Below are 22,099 nucleotides of genomic sequence, written 5' to 3' on the forward strand. Positions count from 1 at the left end.
AAAAAACCTAAACTACAAGGTTGTCAAAATAAATAATGAATTATACCTATACCCTGTACATGTTAGCTTGATCTTTTTGACTAGTGATGAGAAACTGAAACTATTTAGTAGTCTAATTGCAAATGTTATATCCCTGCATGAGCGTCAACATACATACATTATACACATGTTTACATCACAGATTGATAGTAATTCGTAGTTTGCACGCATGTGCGTTGCCGAGGAAAACTACAATATTGACAGTGGTCAGCTCTTTACAATGTTCCTCTTCGAAATCGTTGAAGTTTGCACTTAAGATAGTGTCTCCATATATATGATGAAAGGCCAGAGCGAAAAATCCACGAATTTGAGCCATATTTTAAAGGCACATCATTTTTTCTTGCTTTTTTGGTGGCGTGATGCCGTAATACGATATATTTGTCAAGTTTTGTTCATCATAATATTATATACGCATTTATCACGCTATGAACTTCTGTGTGTGGAACTTACTTTAATAACCATTGAGTCTCCATAGACGATTAATCTTTATTCTCTGTTATCTCTGAGCTTGGACGTCATTGTGATAATTTACCAATAGAGGGCAGAGGCGGGGGCCGGGGGGGCCATAAATTATTCGCCATATTGTTTTTGTAGTAAGCGGATAGCGATAGTTATCGAGAAAAATATTATTGCTTTCTTTTTTTTTATTTGCATTTCCATAAATGTGAATTAATTTTTGAATATGTTTACTTAAGAAAACTTTAATATGGGTGTGAATGACAGTGGTTATGCAGTAATTTATTTTTAACAGTGCATCAAGATGGGTCGACTGTGGATTGTTTTCATTTCGTTTTGTTTATTGCATTACGTTTGTTGTTCTGAACAGCATTTTCAAATATGCCAGAACAACACGAAGATACGTAGCTGCACGCCGCAGGTATGTCATAATTTGTTATAATTACCTACTTAGATATATATAACTAAACGACGGTCAGTATTGATTTATTGGTTTTGTCGTCAACCTTGAACTGCATAAGTATATACCTGCCTACCTATATCAAAAACTTAAACTCGCTTTTTTCATTAAGTATTCATTATTTCGTTATGTAAATTTCTTAACATTGGCTTTGAATATGATATCGAAAATCCATTTTTTGTTGCAATCTTGCGTCTGCTGCAACACCGAGATACTTATCATCGATATAAATAATTCAAATTCCAGATCTTATCAAAACGGACATTAATGTTAGCAATTCACAACTTTCAACAAGCAGTGACTAATAAACTACGATATTTGGTTCATTTACATTAATCTTTTGATGTTTTTTAAAAATGTGGATATCATCTTTAGATTAATCTAAGGGTATGCGATTTACACATAGTGTCCATTTCATTTGAATATTAAATAGCTATGTCAAATCAAAACAGATCTTTATGTGCTCTACAATAAAACATTTTTAACAATGATCATCATCAACCCATATATGTTCCCACTGCTGGGACACAGGCCTCATATGAGGATTCAGGCCAATACTCACCACGCTGGCCAAGTGCGGGTTGGCAGATGTCACATGTCGTCGAACTTTTGATTCCCAGACATGCCGGTTTCCTCACGATCAAACGACGAAACGAAATAAAATCAATTTATTTCCTGCATGCACGGCTGGTCTAGAACCCCGGCTTATCGATTTTGAAGTCCGAGGTCCTCACCACTCAGCCACCACTGCATATCTTAGTGACTATGATAAAATTTAAATAACCCATTCCTGCAAAATGTAAGAAATAGATACTAAAGAGCACTATAGAGAAAAGCTTGGATTGTACTGTAAATTGTTAAAGCATGAGCAATGAAGAAAAATATTAAATTAAAACTGTACAGGATATCTAGCTTAGCACTTTCCAGCGTTGAATTACTTCTGCTTTGAGACATCATGTTAGCCACAAACAAAAAAAAAAACATAAGCCGAGGTATCATAATCAAATCAATCATATTCACATTTCAAACTGTGAACATTACCAGAATTTCAATTTAAATGCAACCTTGAACTTTCCAATTGAAGAGATATTTGACAATAGAAACCTTGATTATTTAGTTAAAGTGCAATGCTTCATCAGCCATATTAATCATAAAAGGCACCAGGATTTATCAAGGGAGTTCTCTTAGCCCAGCTACAGTTTCATGTGACCCAGCAAACAAATTTTGATACAAGGCCTCATGAAATCTCACATCTGTCAATGGAAAGAAGTGCAGACTATATAAAATTACTTACTAGATTGAATATTACCATATTGAGAAATGCTATTCTTTTTACAGATTTTGGGTGAAAAATATTCTGATGACGACACCTGCAGGGTTCAATACATACCACCAAACAGCTCTGACTGTGTAGATTACTTTGGGCCAATAGAAAATAATTCCCATATTGGAGGAGTTAGCCTACGACCATACATACTGCCAGTAATACAGAGCAATGACACTCTGTATTTACCGCTTAATTACACTGTACTCAATATTACATTCAGTAATATTAAATGGAAGAGTAAGTATAATTTTCTTAATTATTTTGTTTTATTATATAATGTTAATTTTAGGGGACTAAATGAGCTCAAAATTGTTTCATAATACACTTAACCCAAAGTATGATCAACTGAATATATTTTACAACCAGCCACTAAACGAAAATTTGTTGAAATGACCTTGAAATTTCTTGACAAAATACGTAAGCTGCTTCAGGATGTATGCTAATTTGTGTTGTAAACATAATGCTTCTAATAATATGATAGAAAATCACTAACATCCTAGAGACCTCTAAAGATTTTTTTTTACTATCAAAAACTGTGCTAATGTATGGTATAATTCTATTTTCTTTTTAATTATTCTTTGCTTGAAGAATAATTAGCAAAACTTACTTGGACAAAAAATTATTAGTAATCCTAAGTTATGCGAATTGAATATTCTTATTTTTGAGTGCAGTTCTAGTGTGTACCAATCCGTATGATCATTGATTCGTTGATAGTATAAATGTGTACATGCTAGCTCTTGTAGCCCTCTTAAGAATTTGTTTGGTTGAATCTCTGGAACAATTGATTTGAATTGAAAAATTGCTTTCATGTATGAAGAAGTTGTTAAACAAATGATAATAATAATTTCATTTATAGGGTATGGTATAATTTGTTTTAAGTCACCAATAAAACACTATTAGTCTATTTAACTATGATTTTGTCACTGGATTTACCAATCTTTTTTGTGGTAACTTGAAAAGTTATCTTATTATTTTGTAATTATAATTTAATTTGGTGAATAGTACCTATCTGTAAATAATTATTACTACGTAATGTAAATTTGTCCGCATCAGTCAGTTGAAATTGTTACTTTAAATTTAAACATTTTGCACAAATAAGGTTTATCATATTATATTTATACATTTCTATCCTGTTATTTAAATCTGGAATGTTATCACATTCTGTTTTTCCTAAATACATCTTCAGCAGATAACACTTACATACAAGGAAAATAATAGAATTGACAAATAATTATTATCATAATTTGTGATATAAGGTTGATGTGATATTTACTGTAGAATACATTCATCTGAAATTACTGTTACAATTCTTAATATTAAAGTGAAGCCATTTTATGTTTACTTTTTTGCATTAAAATGCTTTACAAAGTTATGGTCGACAGTGGCGTCGCTTCGGTACGGTGAACGACGCGGGTTTTGTAATTTTTTATTTTTGTGTTAATTTGTGTATGTGTGCGATAAAGTGTATGAATATTGAAAAAGAATAGTTTGGAATGGCAGAGCTCAGGAGTTTGATAAATTAATAAATGACCTGTCAAAAGTTTTCTAACACAAGTTAAAATGACAAACAAATTTTATTAGAGTTATTTTATTTGATCACTCTTGTTTGACCGGAGTGCCTTATTTTATTTATTTATTTTTTATTTTAAACTTTTTGGTGGTGGAAAATTCAAGCATACCAACTATCACTTTGTTATTATTAAAAAACAATAGTAAAAGCTATATTTTTATCAAGTTTCATGAGATTTTTTACTTTAAATATTTAAGTATTTTGTACTTTTATTTCCTTTTACGAGGGTCAAGGCTCAATTAAAAGCTGTAATGATTCAGTGGTTAGAGCCTTTGTCTTTAGTTTAGGGTTCGGGCTAGATGTCATAGAATTTATATTTAGATTTTTTTCAGTGTTACGATTATTTTAATAACGGAAAGGGGGCACAAACAGGTAGCGTTAAATGTTAAATCGCAAATTAAAATCCTTCTATAGCTCAGTTATGGTAAATGCCCGTGATGGTAAACTAAACTGGGCCATTGATTACAATTATGGTGAACTAAAAATAGTACTTGATAAAACTCTCTATATATTTGTAGCAATGAAGTTTCGCTTCCAAAAGTACAAGAGCAAGGAGAGCCACTGCAGGAACATAGTTATATCGAACGATGTTACGATCAACGACCAATCGGTGTTATACTATGACTGCTACTGGTCAGCTACCGATAGCAATTATAATGGCCAGAGTCATATACTGGACTTCGAGGCTACGGATGACGTGGTAGTGAACAGGGGCCGATATTATTTCAACATACCGTCTTCACAAATGCTTAGTAAGTCCTACTTTCTATCCTACTATTATTATAAATGCGAAAGTTTGTAAGGATGTGTGTGTGTTTGTTGCTCTTACACGCAAAAACCACTGAACCGATTGCAATGAAATTTGGTACATAGATAGCTGGACAAGTGGAATAACATATAGGCAACTTTTTATCCCGATATTCCTACGCGATACGGACTTACGCGGGTGAAACCGCGGGGCGCAGCTAGTATCTCCAAGCAATAGTTAAACGAAAAAAAAAAATTGTTTTAATTTAGTTTCATAACAATATAATATTGATAATGTTACTTTATTTGAACATTGAGTTTTAACATTGTTATTAAACCCAGGAACTGCATGTAATGGCAATAGAAAGTCCAAAGTCACTATAAAGTATTTTAACTTCGTTAAGTATGAAAAAATTTGAGTGTCTTACAAATATTAAAATTTCAATCGCACAATAGAGTTTCATAAAATCCGTATGAATATTGCAGGTCCAACAATAACCGAAAGGGATTGGAAACCGTTCGTCTACATAGAGATACTGACGAGCACTATGAAGTTGCACATAATGCCTCCACCTTCGCAGCTCAACATAACCTCTTACCAAATACAAGTCATGAAGGAGTGTGACAACAAGAGTCAATGCAATGAACTCATAAAGACGGCCATTATAAACGTGAGGAACAGTACACAGGAAGTGACCTACAGTTATAGCCTTCTGAATCCACCCGGGTCATATTATTTCGTTGTGACATCGCAACATAGCAATTGCAAGAGTCAGTCATGCCAGTCTGTGGAAAGCCCGAGAATTACGATCAGTAAGTATATATTCCTTATCGATCAGTAAATATAAAAAAAGCAGTGGTGGCTCAACGGTGAGAACCTCGGATTTCAAAATCGATAAGTCGGGGTTAGAGACCGGGCGAGCGTGCAGGAAATAAATTGATTTTTCAATTTATCTGCGCATGTAGATAACATCACCATTGCTTAAAACGGTGAAGGAAAACATCGTGAAGAAACCGGCATGTCTGAGAATCAAAAGTTCGACGACATGTGACATCTGCCAACCCGCACTTGGCCAGTGTGGTGGATTATGGCTTGAACCCTCATAGGAGGCGTGTGTCCCAGCAGTGGGAACATATAAGGGCTGATGATGATGAAGTATATATTCCTACATGAGAATGAAAAATGAAAAATTAATTTGTTTCGTACTTAGTCAATATTTTTGCAAAAACGTGGATAGTAAAAAAAAATGGTACATGGGATCTCCTTGTAAGTTTAGAAGGAAACCTATACCAAGAGGACACGCTGTTTCGTAACCAAAGACAAAACAAAAATGTGTAGGTGTATGTGTATGTATATATTATGTGTATATGTGTGTATGTGTGTGTGTGTGTTTTTTTTTTATGTCATAGCGGGCAGCTGAGCTTGTGGTTCGCCTGATGGTAAGTGATCACCACCGCCCATAAACATTCGCAAAGGTAGTACCTCTGTGAATGCGCTGCCCGCTTTTATGGGGTAAGGGAAAAGGAAAGGATTAACGACTGGGAAGAAGGAATGGACTAGGACGGGTGAGGAAAAGGAAACGGGCCTCCGGCTCCCCCACTCACCGTACGAAACACAGTGGTATGCCACTATTTTAACGCCGGTTTTCTGTGGGGGTGTGGTACTTCCCCGGTGCGAGCTGGCCCAATTCGTGCCGAAGCGTGCTCGACTCCCACAAAGTGTGTGTGTCTAGATAATAATTTTATGTCTTTTCGCTACGTAGTATAGAACAAGGTCCCGCGTCTGTCTCTATGTATGTATGTATGTATGTATGTATGTATGCTTAGATCTTTAATACTACATAACAGATTTTGATGGGGTTTTTGGTGATTCAAGAGGAAGCTTTATCTGTATAATAACATTAATTAAATAACACCGAATTTAACGCGTGCGATCCGACATATATTATACAGGAAACATAAAGCGTGGTAAATACCCACATGTCTCTTTCTCAATAGTTAAATATTTGCATTTGGAACTAGCTTACAGCCCGCGGCTTCGCTCGCATGGTCTACAAAACTTTGTACTTCGTGGATTTTAGAAGAGTTAGTAAGACGTTTTTACGACGAGCAAAACTAATGTTTAAAAAACCTCTATTTCATATTTAAAAGATTTATAATATATGTATCTAATTAAATATTCGCAATTTTTTTAATTTTAATTATCTGGTTACATGTATAGCCTTTTATATTTAACAGATCACCATCCCCAAGTGTTTTCAAAAAATATAGCCTACGAGTTTATATTCATCTATCACCATAAAACAATTTATCATTGTCTGCCCAGTGGTTTATACTCAATTCATGCACATCATACAAACAGGCAAACAGATGAAAAAAGTCTATATCCATATTGCAGCATAATTACTCTGATTTGGCCAATAATGTAATGGACAAAACCACAAAACAAATAAATGATCAATAAGTCAGCTTTTAAGTTAATAATATTGTAATTATTGTATAAATGATAATATACTGTAATATGTATTTTAAATGCATAATAAATTATTCACATATTATATGCTCGTAAATACCATTATATGATATAATGCAGAATAATATGTAAAGGATGCATATATGTTATTTCATTATATATTACTGATATATCACTACCTAGTATAAAACAAAGTCGCTTTCCGCTGTCTGGTGAAGGTGTGAAGATTTATATTAATAGAATAAGGGGGGAGGAGGGAGGGGGATGCAAATAAGTTTTATTCCGTATTTAACGTCTGCGAAATCGCTGATAAAAGCTAGTTTTAATATAAACTAATCGCCAAATGCGTTTCTAAGCGGAAAACGAAAGAACGGCTCGGCGTATTTGACGTTTTTGGTTCTTATGAGAGAAAATACATATTACGGGCAACGCCGGGGCGGACCGCTAGTTATTCCCATAATGATTAGCTAATACCATATTTAAAACAGTAATTGTAATAGTTATTAGTCGATAAATATTTCGATATTATCTTCAATTATAAGTAAAAAATCTTTATCTATCTATATTAATATTATAAAGAGGAAACTTTTGTGTTTTTGTATGTTTGTTACGTTTTCACGCAGGACCACTGGATCGATTTCAAAAATTCTTTCACCGTTAGAAAGCTGCACCTTCACTCAGTTACATAGGCTATGTATGTAATTTCAGGTTAATTACACTACTTATAACTCGGGAACGGCTAAATCGATTTTAGTGATTTTAGATTTTTCTCTACTGGGATTAGCAAAAATGCAATTTGAAATTGAAAAATTTACACAGTCGGAGCGGAGTCAGGCTCAGTTGATTTCCATTAAGGAAGGAGAGTCCTCAGATTTGAGACATTATTTCTCGAAATAAACCTTCTTCTTCATAAATGGCAATCCCTCATCCTAAATAGAATATAGACATGTGTCATATAACTTAGTGTTACTATGAAATATTATACAGAATTTTTTTCTCGATTTGAATCTACGTTTGGGCGAATCAAAACTTTTTGGACGTGAACAAACATATTCATTATAGGACATTGGCAAAATAAAAATTTTGAATTTAAACGAGTGCATTTTTTCGTATTGCCATGTTATATATCGTGCCATCAACGAGATGATTTATCGAGTTTAATGTGTTCCAGAGAGCGAAGTGCAGACGATGAACATCTGTATAGCCAGTATCACAGCTCTGATACTCGCCACGCTGTTCGTGTACTACCTCGTGTTGAAAGTGATCAGACGCTACTGGTGTAAGGAATATGTGCAAGGTGAATGACCGTTGATTTTCAAATTTGCAATGTCTATTTGGCGCTTTGAGTAGGTTTAATTTGAAACCGACGACGTTAAGTGGGGGAGGTTCTGGTTTCTATTGTATTTATGGAGTATTTTTTTTTGTTTGTTTTGTGGATCGATAAGTTTGTGGGTGTTTGTGTGTTATCGTTTGGTCCCATTATAGAATTTAGAGTGATACCGCCAGGGACGTTGGTAACTTTTTTTTATATAAAAGATACATGTTCTTACTTTTTGTATAAAAATGATTAAGATTCTTATTAAAACTCATTGTTTTTTTATAGATTTTCATTTAAATTAATTAAGCAATTTATTTTATTAATTAGAAAGATGGTGTTGAATAATAGGTTTTAGTAATTACAATTTTTTAATTACTATGCAATTTTTTTTTTACAAATTATTTCTTTGTACCTGTTGTGATGTATAATTAAAAAATGATTAAAAATGAACTGAAAAAATAAAATTGAATCAAAGAAGATTCAACGTGTGTTTTCGTATTTTCAGAAATCCCACCGCCAACGAAAGTGCTGATAATCTACCCGATGGCGAACAGACTGCACGCGGAGTGCGTCGCTTCCTTCGTAGCCTACCTTCGAGCTGAATACGGCTTCGATATCCTCTACGACGGCGATATCGCCACCACATCCCACGGAGACCCATACATGTGGGCCGAGGAATCCTTCAGACTGGCCTCACACGTTGTCTATATCGTTGGCCCAGCCGAAGACACAAACCTCTACAACAATATATATGACAAGCCGATCATAACAGCCCATAAAGACGTGGACACTCTGTTGCTGTCCCTGCTGCGAGCGTCCAAAACAACGCGACACAAGAAGGACGTTATGAATGTGTTCTTTGAACACTCGGACGGAGAGATTCCAATTGAAACGAGGCACGATAAAGTGTTCTTCCTGCTCAAGGACTGGCAGAAGTTCATCGCTTACCTGTCGAGGAATTTATTGCCGAAGAAACAGATCTTGAGGACGGAGAGGGGCAAGTGCTTCTTGGACGATCTGTCGAGAGCGAAGAAACTGCTGAGCAACGGACGTGATCTTGTTATTAAATTTGATAAGAATTGCTTCGAGAAGAAAGCTGTGCTGTGTTGAAATGTGATTCGTGGTTTAGGTGCGGTGTTCAATGTTTTGGGGGTAGCAAGATGGTTTCTCTGGATGGACAGTGACATTGTCTGCATTGAAGATTTTTCCAGATAAAATTACTTGATGGAATTTTTTCCCGTGTTATGTAATTTGTACTCTGCGGATTGTAATTTTGGTGGGTAACATGCAGTTATTACAATTAAATATTTAAAGGATTACTTCGTGAAACTTGCATAATATTCTATAGTTATTATTTTGCAAAAATATTGGTATTCAAGGGTAGGGTAAGAAAATCTGAAGTAATATCTATATTTGGACGTGTTTTTCATTAAGATAAAACATGGCGTTTGAATTAATGAAACCTATTAAATACAGGACATTGGCAAAATTGTGGCAACGCAGTAGTGCCATAAATAAATCATTCAAATCGTTTGATAATAATATTTTTCAAATGTCGCATTTGCGTTTTGGTAAGCGCAGTATCTCATTGTAAATTAAGAATATTATTAACTTTATTGTTGTTTGAAATTAGTTTTGGATATTTACTTGATGTTTGTTCATTAAACTCTTTATATAGATGCAATATAAATTATGTACATAGTTCGACATTGAAAATTCTATATTTGTTTGTATGTTGTATGAATAACAAGACTTGAAATATAAAAGCACTATTACAGAATTTGTGGATGGTACTTTGGTGAATGAGAAAACTATTTTAACCGACTCTGTAAGGGGGAGGGGTGGTTAATGTCGTCAATTTGTATATATTGCTTTAAAAATGATATTTAAATTAATATTAACATTAAAATGAGGAGGATTTCCATTTCATGTTTTAAAAATTATTTGAAATTTGATTTCAATGACAATGACGATTGTCGCCTTTAAAAAACTGTATTATATGATCTCATATTTAGTTAGATATGTTTAAACACATTATCATTAAAATTAGAAAGTCTTTTTGTAGTAATAAAAAAAAACCGCTTATTTCTAGATAAATATATGTGAACATGTTAATTATACCAAAAAAACATTTTTATTCTGTTTTCGTCTGTCTATCAGTTTGTTCCGAATAATCTCTGAAACGGCTAGGCCGGTTTTGACGGGACTTTCACGTCTATATACTATAAAATTTAGTAAGTATATTCGGTCTGAGAATAGGTTGTTAACTATTTTTAATACCCAAACTTACAGCTCAGCTGTATTAATTATATATATTATATATACAAGAATCGTTTTTTTTTAATGGAAATTTACATTATATCTTCAATTTTAAAGTCAGGACTCGCGTGATAAAATGGATCAAAGTACCGTCCGCAAATGAATCTCTGAGCGAGCACTGTAAGGACGTGTTGTTACTTTTTTGTCGTCCGTATCGCGATGTGCTTCTTCATACAAATTGATTAATATAAATATATGTGTATATTTTGGTGGTTATTTATGAATGTTATCAGTGTATCGCACCCAGTATAGAGTGTAGTCGCATTGTATGGGAAATCAACGCGTGATGAAATCAAATTGTGAATTTTGATTTTATAGACGATTTATGGAAGGAAGGAAGGCAGGATAGTTGTTATCATCCATTCATAATGCAGATTTAATCAAATATGGTTGCATAATATTTATTATTAAATATTCCTTTTCAGTATTTTTTTTCTATTATTTTATCTTTGTATGTGTCTTTCTATTATTTTATCATCTAACTAATTGAATCTTTCTGATTATCTTTTTTTCTTTTCCATTTTCAAACAAATTTTTTTCATACTTTCAAAGGAATATTACAGATGTTACGTAGATTTGTCATTTTGACACTTATAAAAAAGTGTAAATTAGTTTTAGTATAAATTTCACAGAACTAGATTTTGAGTATAATTTCCCTTACGATGCGACTAATCTACTTAATAAAGAACAAATTCTATTGTATATATTTTTTCATTAGTTGTGTAGGATTAATTTCTTGTTTAAATTTTAATACTATTCAAAGACGTTACGCTAAAATTGTTTTCAATTATTAATTGATAAGGTTTAAATTTTATTGTGTGTACCTAAAATTTCTAAAACCTCCGACGCCAGTACCTTGATCTTTTTCTTGTATAAGATTGGAAAATGTTATGCGGTTTATTCGTTGTGCCATAGATATAACATTTAAAAGAAAAAGTCTGTGAGCGTGCTATGACATATATTATAGCTTAGTAAATTTTCACCTAAGCGGTGAAAAGTAGCCCATTTTACTTTTTGGCCACCTAACTATCTCCAGAAACAAAAATCATAAAGTCGTTGCGTCGCAAAAGAAGGTACAATTATTGAAATTTTCAATTGCCGTATTTGACGTTAGAAATTCGAATGATACGGACGTTTCTAGAATGTTTTTGTCTACGGTCTGTATATTCGTAATGATTTTTTGACATTGCTAGAATGTTAAAAATTGTGTATAAATGCACATTCGTTTTTACTTGCTTTAAGAAAGACAGATAAAAATATGGGCGGAATTAACGTTTGTCCAGTTTACGTCGAATATTGAATAGAAATTACATATAATTATGTCATGGTACGACGCCGTTTATAAAAACGTGTTTATTGATTGGATTCTAAAATGTGATGTTAAATGTTTCTGACTGTTATAAAGATAATCGTATTTTGATGTAATTTCCAATAAGCCCTCTTCTCAAACCCAACTGTTACGTAAACGTGTTCTCTTGTTATACAGGACTTTTAAGCTCAATATATTATACTTGTGATGTATTTTTGTAATAAAGGTTATTAAAATAAATGTGTTTTATTTATAGTTTTCTCAAGTAGATTTTACTTAGCTTTGATTTCAATTGTATTCATTACAAAATAGTATTTGTTCGATCCGACTCTACTATTTCAAATAGACGTGTTGCCAACATTCGAAACTAATCCTTGATTGATGTGATGTTATTTTTGAAGAAACAAAAGCACCACAGACAAGGTACAAGTACTGACCTCACATTTTCTCGTCATCTCTAAGATTATATCGAATAACGCCAACGAATAAAAAAATAGGTACCCTACAAGTCATCTAAATTTCGGCGAACACCGTGAGACCGACTAGACAGAATTACAATGATTTAAAAAATAGAACTAAACTTAATCACAGATTAAGTGCTAATCACTCAGTAATTTCTGAACTCTTCACTCAATTTCCGAGAAACAAATAAACCGTATGTGTAGTACCAGTACTCGGTTGAATTCTTACTATTCAGAAATTTTACTTCCACGTTTGCGCAGGCCCGTAACGTCGTCACATTTCTATCAAAAGGTCCTAGGTCGAGTTGCAGTTTACTCAGATATAATGAAACTACAGCTTCAAGACAAGAATCATTGGTTTAATTATCACCCATAAACTATTCTACAGACATTAATTAATATCATAATTACTATATTATAACAGTAACATTGGGAAGAATACAATATGGTATTTACAATATAATTCACAACAAAAATGGCTAGAAAATTATACATGGAAGCAAGAAGTGATTCACAGACAGTTTTATATTCAGTCCTCTTTGAATTGATTAATTAAATGCAATTTTCTTTATATCACTGCAATTAAAGTTGATAGTCTAAGAGCCCGTATACGTTGACCATCACCCATCTGACAATCAGATCAGTTCTATTTTAAGTAAAACATTTTTTATTTATAGCTTGCCTCATAGAAAAGTCAGGGCTATCTTATATTTTCGACCTTATGTGGTCTCCTGTATTATGAACCATTTGGATGGATTAATATATAAACCACAAAATCCTATATTTGTACACCAGATAAATTCATTATTATTCATTACATCAATCGAATACATTCTTAGTATAAACCGCCTCCGGTAATCAGTAATCTAACTTATGTTATATTAATATACCATCTACATCCAATAAAATATACCCCTTGTGCCTAACAAGCAGCTAACTTATTAGGAACTAAGTTAAAACAAAGTGGGATTTTACGAGCCATAGCGTTTTAATTATAATCAGGTAAATATTTTACATGTATGAATTAGAATAATTAATCTTTTGTGTTTATTGGAACAATCTGGTCTAAAGAGAATTTAAAATTTTATATTGGTAGTTCATACCAAACTAAACAAACTTTTAAACGTTGAATTTAGATTAGAATTCTGGTTGATTCTGAATTGAATTAGAATTTTATTTTATTAAAACAACAATCATATATTTAGTAAATTCCTGATTCACATATTTAGTAAATTATAATAAAAAACACCATAACTAAAAATATTAACAATATACAAAGAACCTAAACATGAAATAAAAATAAAAACAATTTGTCTGACACGATACCCCATTTCATATTATTATTAAAACATTCAATATTAATTATGACAATTAAATGGAATCACAAAATGATGTGGCAATAACCAGCTTCATTTTTATATCTGTCATAAAGCATAAAGCTGGCTATTCATGTAACATTAAAGGGAACTACAAGCGCTAAAATGTCGCACGCACACATACAATTAACGAATCATCGGCCTCGGCCGGCTCTGTCGGTACACAGAGCCACACGCACACAAAAGCAATACACACGTAGGTTTTATGCTCAGAAATAAGAATACGCGATTTACTAAAAATTCTATTGGACTTTAAAAAAATTATTGCCCTACATTATGAATGAATTATGATCTTTAAAAGAAAGAAATTTAGTTTTAAGATTATTTTTCAAATGTTTTAAATTAGCAAATATGTACATAATGTTTTCATCACACTATCAAGTTTGCATATATTCTGAAGTATACAAATGTTTTTTTTAATGTGTATAATAAATTTGAAGACATTTTAAAAGACGATTTTAGATCATATAGTCCCAAGTCCTCAGGAAGCTCAGAACTAACCGGCTTTCGATTAATAATAACAATATTATTATGGCTATTGTTAAAACTTATTTAGATTTATTTATACATGCAGACATCACAGAAATGTATTTTAATTAAACGGTTAAATGCAATATTCTAATATGTACGCCGATAAAAATATACATTAAGTAATGTCTTTTAAAATTGAGCCTGATTCTTGATAATTTTGGCTAAGGTACATTGAGCATAATATGATGTAATTTAAAGGTGAATCGCTGACAAAAATTGAAGTTTTTTTTTAAATGAATAGACAATTTTTTGATAATATGGTCGATTTCAAATTAAGACTTTAATAATTTCAACATAAAAAATGCGATTGTTTGTCAGTATGTTCATTCTTTACACAATAGAGTGACGTGGTACAATGAATGAAAATGGGATGGATGGATGTTTGAAATGGTGTTATCCAAAGGGAATAATAGTAACATTTATGTCATAAATATTATACAAAAATATAATTTGCATTTTCGATTCCATATTATATCATCGTAATAAGAAAAGTACAACGACTCCTTTTTTTATAAAATTAATAGGTATTATTGGAGATTTTATTGCAGATAAATAATTTGTTATTTTAACATTATGAAGGTAAGGTAAAAATTGTGTGCGTACATATTAGAGGTAAAGTATACAATTCATTGTTTTTTTTTATTTGGCAAGCACTTGAATATCTTTAAAATATTAACGTTTTATACACTTCTAGTTCCTTACAAGTACATAAGCATGTCAGCAAGATTTTATAATTCACACAATTAATAGCAAAGTATTTAACACACATACAGCAATGCGAGAGAATAACATACAATCTTTGTCACATTTTTTAAAATGAAAATTTAGAAAGTATTATCCGAGCCAAAAATCTTGAATGCTACATTTTTCGGCACGGATTATACACGAAGGTGAATTTTGAATTAATTATTTCTCTACACATATAAAACCACATGGAAACTTACAATATTTGTTACACCACACTGTTAGCGTCTCATTATTGGTTGAGTGAAAGTGCAATATTGTCACACACACTAAAGTTTGTTTCTGTTTAACCTTATAGCGGTTGGGCTGTGTCGTTTTCTTCACGTACTGAAAAAAATAATAAATTTATTAGTAATTTTGTGACGTGTTATCACTACAGTATAAAACAAAGTCGCCTGCCGCCGTCTGTGTGTCTATACGCTTATATCGTTAAATTTACGACATAGATTTTGACGGGCTTTTATAGATAGACAGATATAGATTAAATGATAGTGTTTCAAGAGGAAGGTTTATTTGTATAATTACATTCATAAATAGTGGAGAAATATGATTTTTTTTTAAGATTTCTAAAGTCCCATGAATTCAAAAATAGCAGGAAATCGTCACGGTATAGGGAAAGAGGTTTTACTTCGAATTAAAAAAGAAGCTAATAAAAAGGTTGGAACTATGAAAGTTTGTATTTGTATAAAAATTATATTGTGTAAACTATAGGTGCACATAATGTGCACTTGTGAAAGTGTGTAACGTTTACACGTACATGATTTCCAAGCTGCTGTCGCTGTTCTTAGTGGCCTGCTCCCCCTCGCTGGAGTTGGACCCCCCGGACTCGGAGCGCTGCGACCTCGGCCGCTTCTTCTCCGCGGCCGGCTCGCTGGATGTCGCCTCCTGTGACTGGCGTTGCCACGCCGGGATCGATGGCGGCTCTGTACGCGTCTTTAGCGATGGAAATTGATTTCTGGAAATATCATTTTTCACATCATTATTTTTACATTTAAATTAATCTCTGATGGTTGAGTGGATACGATCGGAGCACATTCATCTTACGATTTCGACTTTCAATCATTGACGAAATATATTTTTTGCTTAAGTAACCGAGACAATACGGCCGTCACTGGTTGCCCAAATTGACTAGTTCTTATTGAAATAACCCGACATAAAAAATAATTGCTATGACAGACTCACCTATTCAATAGAATGCCTTTAACAGACGCGATGTCGTCTTTGAGGTTGTCGAGTTGCGACCTGAGCGCGTTTTGCTGCACCCCCGCTTGCAGCTCCCCCCGCAGCGATGTTATACTCGCGTTCATTATGTCGAGAGATTTCCGTAGCTCTTCTATGCATTCTGCTGTCGTTTTCCTCTTTGGTTGTTCGACGAACAGGAGTTGCCTGATGCAGTTCTGGAACGTTCGATCGTTACATGTATGTGTGTACTGTGTATGTATAAATATTAATGTTTACTAAGATTGTATTGTTCTTCTAGAATTTGAGATTTAATTTGTGGATCTAAATTGATACTGTTTATTACTAACTGTTCCGGTGCCCGGAAAGAAAGTTATTAAAATTTTAAAGAGATGTCCTAGTCTAGGTAGAGACAAATACAACAAATGCCCCTTAGTAGAGTTATGGGGCAAATGATATACATTTTACTGATCGACTTTCTTCATGGACAAGTAGGCGATAAGCCTTCAGTGTCCAGTCAGACCTAGACATTTTCATTGTGAGTCTCCACCGGGCAATGAACCCAGGATTCCTCGGTTCTACGGTCACGCCTTAACCGTTGTACGAAGGAAGTGGTCAACATTTTTAGAGTATTATATGTAGTAACTATTATTTTCTATACCCTATTTATTTTATCTTGAGGTGAATGTAGGCTGACAATCGACTTGACGATTTTAATCACATACTTGAGAAGGTCAGGTTGTGCACTCTCTTAGCATTGTTACATAGTTTCAAAATTGATAAGACAATTATTATAATTTATATGACGATATGGGAATATGGGACTAAGCAATTATAATTGTACCTACATATAACAGTTAGATAATAATATTATTTATATTCTATTGATCAATTTGAAATGTCAGTAGTAATATATATATTTTATTAATTTCAATTTCAATATTCAATTCACATTCAATTGTCGTTATAAATAAGAAATATTTATATAATTCGAATATATATATGTATCCTGCTATTTTTTTTTTGCATAAGATTGCCAGGCATTTGACTGCAATCCCACCTGATGGAAAGTAGAGATGAGAGTCTATATCTGAATATATAGTCTACTAGCTGCGCCCCGCGGTTTCACCTGCGTAAGTACGTTTCCCGTAGGAATATCGGGATGAAAAGTTGCCTATATGTTATTCCAGTTGTCCAGCTGTCTACGTACAAAATTTCATTGCAATCGGTTCAGTTGTTTTTGCGTGAAAGAGCAACAAATACACACACATCCTTGCAAACTTTCGCATTTATAATAATATTAAGTAGGATTAGTAGGATATTCTTATAATTTATTATAAGGTTTTTTTTTAATATGAATATGCACCATATCTGTTTAGCACCTGTATTCAACATATTGCAATATGAAATAAAAACGCCCTAATGGGCAGTAGGTAAAGTGATAGTTATCTGATTTCCACGTATGTGCCGCCATTGTCCATTTCCTAGATCCGATTAGAATTGACACCAATTCCGACTTCAATAATTTCATTTGAGGTTATTTGATTAAGATCAGGTTTATAAATATCATTCATATTAATTGTCAACAACAAACAATTATTTCAATCCGTTTATCAAACCGTACGATCTTTATACAAACAAACATACAAACGTAAATATGTAAATATATTTGTAGTTAAAATTTTATTATTAACAATAACTAAATAGGATTGATTAATCTCACAGCTATCTCATTGGAATCTTCCGATGCGAGATCTATTTTCCCCGAACGCGGAAATAATGGCCTTCGCGGAATGTTCTAGAAGCTTTATGAATGAGAAATCTTTTTAATATGTTTAATGTTGAAAAAAAATATTTATCAATTCAAATTATACACGTTATAAGAGATCACACGTACATAAAATGTAAAGATAAATCTTTAAGTCAACTCACATTAAATCGAATTAAATGATTAGCAAATGATGTTTAGTACATTCGCAAAATCAAATATTCAAGTATCATTAATAATATACTGATAATAAATTTTATGCGTATGATAACTTTCGTTGCTAAGGGGAATATGGATGACCTGTGTATGCATTCTAACTTTTTATCAACGAACGTACAACGATTAATATCAATTTATATTAGATAGGCCAAAAAACATTTACGCATTTTTATAGCAAACCAGCTGACCCGATATATACGTTGTTGCCTTACAGTTATTCTTATGGGAATGATAAATAGATGTTGCACGATTCTCATGGTGCATTTACACCTACTACGATAACTGCTGTTCACACATTGGTCTTCCCTTTGATTACTCCCGAGTCCCGAAAAAAAGCCAGTCCACATAAATACTGCAAAGAGTGTGCACTGTTTACATACAAAATTTTATAAAAATTAGTCAAAACAGCAGACCCATGTTTAGACTAGGTATAGCACATTGTAACACATTTACATAGAAAATGCTAAGAGATACATATAATACGATTTTAATAGAATAGATAGGTGATGATCATAAATTAGCATAAATACGTAGAAATACAGTTGTCCCACACATATAATAACGAGCAACAAAAGGACCAAGAAGTTTCAAGCATTCGAAATAATAAAACGACCCCATTCATTCTTATACAGAATACGACGATTACATTATTCAAATATCTCAAGAAATTGAACGATCAATGAATGAATGAACGATAATAACCAAACTTTTGTTTCGAATATACATTAATTTTATATTGTGTAAAAGGAAAAAAAAGTCCACGTTCGAACGAATATATAATAGAAATAAATAAATAACCAGATATACGATATCCTAACTTTACTCTCAATACATAAACCATCGTACGTGACGTGACGGGTTCCAATAAGAATATTTCATGAAAATTTCTCATTTCATAACAGTCAGATAAGTGATACCCAAATTGCAAAAGATCGGTGAATCTTCGGTGCAAATAAAATAGCTTAAAAAGATAACAAAAAGATATTCGACGGCCGTTTCGATAATAACGTATTATTAATACGCCTGTCGCCTACGTCATTTGTATTCAACATTGAATCAAACCGTGATGGCATCTGATCCGCGGCTATGCAATGACGGATTAAAAAAACATTTCAAACATCTCACACAAACAATGTACTTGCTATGGAGAATACACTGTTTATACAATTGTAACAAATACTATTCATTAGAAGAAAACTAGTTATCACACGCCATTTTGTCTGCTCTATAGAGAAATATTTTTGTAGTACACGTGCGATGTGCGATGTACCCAAAGGTCAAAGAGGCTCTTTTCGAATTTCAATTCGACTGTACTTTTTTCAACCGACTTCAGGAAAATGAGGAGTTATCAATTATAACTGTTTGTGTGTTTGTCAGATTTTGATACGATTCTTTTTTTAATTTGGAAGCTGGTGTCTCATATGGGAGGTTCAATTTAAATTTGGACTGGTTTCGACAGTTTTAAGACGGTTCAGTCTTTGTAAAAAATAATTATTTGGTTTTGCTACTCCATAGCTCCTTGAGTTCAATTCATTGCCGTGATTCTTTCTGTGTTTGATATGAATTTGTTGTCATTTGATCATATTTTAGAAAACGACTATTATTTGTAGAAAACTGGCAAGTATCATCAAAATTCGTTCACTGGTTTTAGTGTGAAAGTGTATTATTTACATACCTTATAGAACCAGTAGCAACCATATGCGAACCCGCCATACACAATCAGTGGCAGAATCCTCTCTTTGAACCAGGAACCTTGTGAATGTTGGAAGAACCTCAGCTCCGAAGAGAAGGAGGACATGTCAACTAATTCTCCGCACTTCTCTATGGCTCTCTGTATCTCCACGTCCGTTAGGCCTTTGGCTCGTAGAAATCGCTCTTTGCTCTCCATAGTGCAGCGTTGTACACTTGGGTTTGAGAGAAATTTGACAGCTGTTGTCACCTGCAGAAAAATATATAAATATTTTGTTACATTACAGAGTTAACAAGAGTAACATACAAAAAAAATGCTAAATTGAGAACCAGTAGTTTTTTTGGGAATATCAGTTAAGAGCAAGTAGCTAATGCAAATATTTGCATGTCTGTTGTTGTTGCTGATTGAAATTGCTGCATCAATTAGGTAGAAATTTGGAATCAAGTAACAGTCTCCTTAATATGGTAAAGTTAATCAATAAAGCTTATCACTCAAGTTACATTGAAATTTGACAACTTTAAAACATAAACTATAAATGTGACTTTCAGTATAATTTTGATTAATACACAGCTAAAAGACTTCCAACAGTCACAGTTATTTGCGAAATAAAGCATAAATATGTGTGGGATTGAGGAATTTAGTTCAGATAGTATCTTCATCAAGGTTGTAAGGTCAGTATGGTGTACTTAAATAAGACAATTGATATGAACAGCAAAGTTTAAATAATAATGACATTAAAATTTTATCAGTCCAAGAGTAGAATGCAGAACCAAAAAATTAAAAAGAGTTACTATTCAAATTAAATAAATCTGTTGTTTTGTCTTAATAAGGCTCCGTTTTATGTTTGCTGGAAGTCACAGTGATTAAAGACATCAATCTCTGATTGGAACTATAAGGAGCTTGGACAATGTAGTAAAAAGGGCACAATTTTGGTAGTATGTTACAATTTCTATACAGCTCAGTGGATTTTCTTTGATTAATGTTTTACGGATGATACAAATGATAAAGGATCATTAATAATTCCGAATCACATCTACTATATGGCTCAAAAAAAAAACTTAACAAAAACATATCTTTGAGAATTATTTCTAGTAGAACTACTGAAGAGTTTCACATATATCTAGTTAACTTTTAGGAATAAAATTATCAGGTTGATCATGATTTTTGCATGATATAAAAAAATTCTAAAACGCTATCTAATGGTATATAGATAAGATTTGGCAAAGTTTTATATCATATATACTCTTTCATTTTCATGACTTACGCTAATCCATAAAATTATTGGAATTAATAAGATTTGTTTTGATAAAATAAATGTAAAATAGTAACATTAAGTTTTATGAATAAACTCTATTATATTATGATAAATAAATGTTATTTAAAATTATAAAAGTAATAAAAATATACAAAAAAAAAAGTAACTTTAACATATTTTTTCATTTATCAATAATTATTTAATTGCCCATATCTGATAACACATTTAAATTTTATTAATGTCCATAATAAGATAGAGTTGCGAAGTGGTACTTACTGTACGAAATAATTAATTAATACAATGAATTCACAAATTACAATTTAAGCTTTTTCAACAATATTTGGACACTAGTCCGAAGGTCAATCATATTATGCTTCGCTTAACATCACTTATTGAATACGATTAACTAGTAAAAATGTTATAGATATCTCCATAGGGTCACACTACTGTGACCTTTTCATTTAAATCGTTAGTAAACAAATGAGCGAATAATGAATACTCACCAAGTTTTCTCGGATTTCATTTCCAGCGCTAGTTAATACCTCCGAAGTCATTATTATCCGAATTTCTATTGACACAATCAAATAAAAGATTCTTATATGAAATCGATTTGTTGCTATCGAAGTAATTAATACACTTTTATTACTTTAAGCTCGGGAATCGCCACGGTGTTTACCAAGTTATGAAAACTTGTTTCATTTGAGCAGAATATAGGCAGGTACCTACTCAAATCTAGGAGGAAAAAATAAAACGATCAAATCACAAAACACTCGGCCCTCAGCAAATGTTGAGTTCGATTTCTGCCCGTTTCATTTCAATGTCAAATTAGGTATATGTCATTTTTTGTGTCAAATTTCT

General features: G+C 32.6%; 2 protein-coding genes across 2 annotated transcripts; one reads left to right on the forward strand and one right to left on the reverse strand.

Annotated features, from left to right (window-relative positions):
- The first annotated feature begins 600 nt into the window (after positions 1-600).
- On the forward strand, positions 601-10,781 carry LOC119830690. The gene is made up of 6 exons (XM_038353787.1): positions 601-916; positions 2,294-2,519; positions 4,371-4,604; positions 5,086-5,412; positions 8,244-8,369; positions 8,896-10,781. The coding sequence occupies exons 1-6, from the start codon at positions 800-802 to the stop codon at positions 9,498-9,500; spliced, it is 1,635 nt and encodes a 544-aa protein (XP_038209715.1). The 5' UTR covers positions 601-799; the 3' UTR covers positions 9,501-10,781.
- A 2,036-nt stretch (positions 10,782-12,817) lies between these two features.
- On the reverse strand, positions 12,818-22,066 carry LOC119830832 (peroxisomal membrane protein PEX14). Its single transcript, XM_038353983.1, has 5 exons — positions 21,745-22,066; positions 19,972-20,235; positions 16,313-16,527; positions 15,888-16,085; positions 12,818-15,457 (listed from the first exon to the last, which is right to left on the reverse strand). The coding sequence occupies exons 1-5, from the start codon at positions 21,793-21,795 to the stop codon at positions 15,451-15,453; spliced, it is 735 nt and encodes a 244-aa protein (XP_038209911.1). The 5' UTR covers positions 21,796-22,066; the 3' UTR covers positions 12,818-15,450.
- Positions 22,067-22,099: the final 33 nt, after the last annotated feature.

This window comes from Zerene cesonia, chromosome 12 (genome assembly GCF_012273895.1).
Source record: "Zerene cesonia ecotype Mississippi chromosome 12, Zerene_cesonia_1.1, whole genome shotgun sequence".
NCBI lineage: Eukaryota > Metazoa > Arthropoda > Insecta > Lepidoptera > Pieridae > Zerene > Zerene cesonia.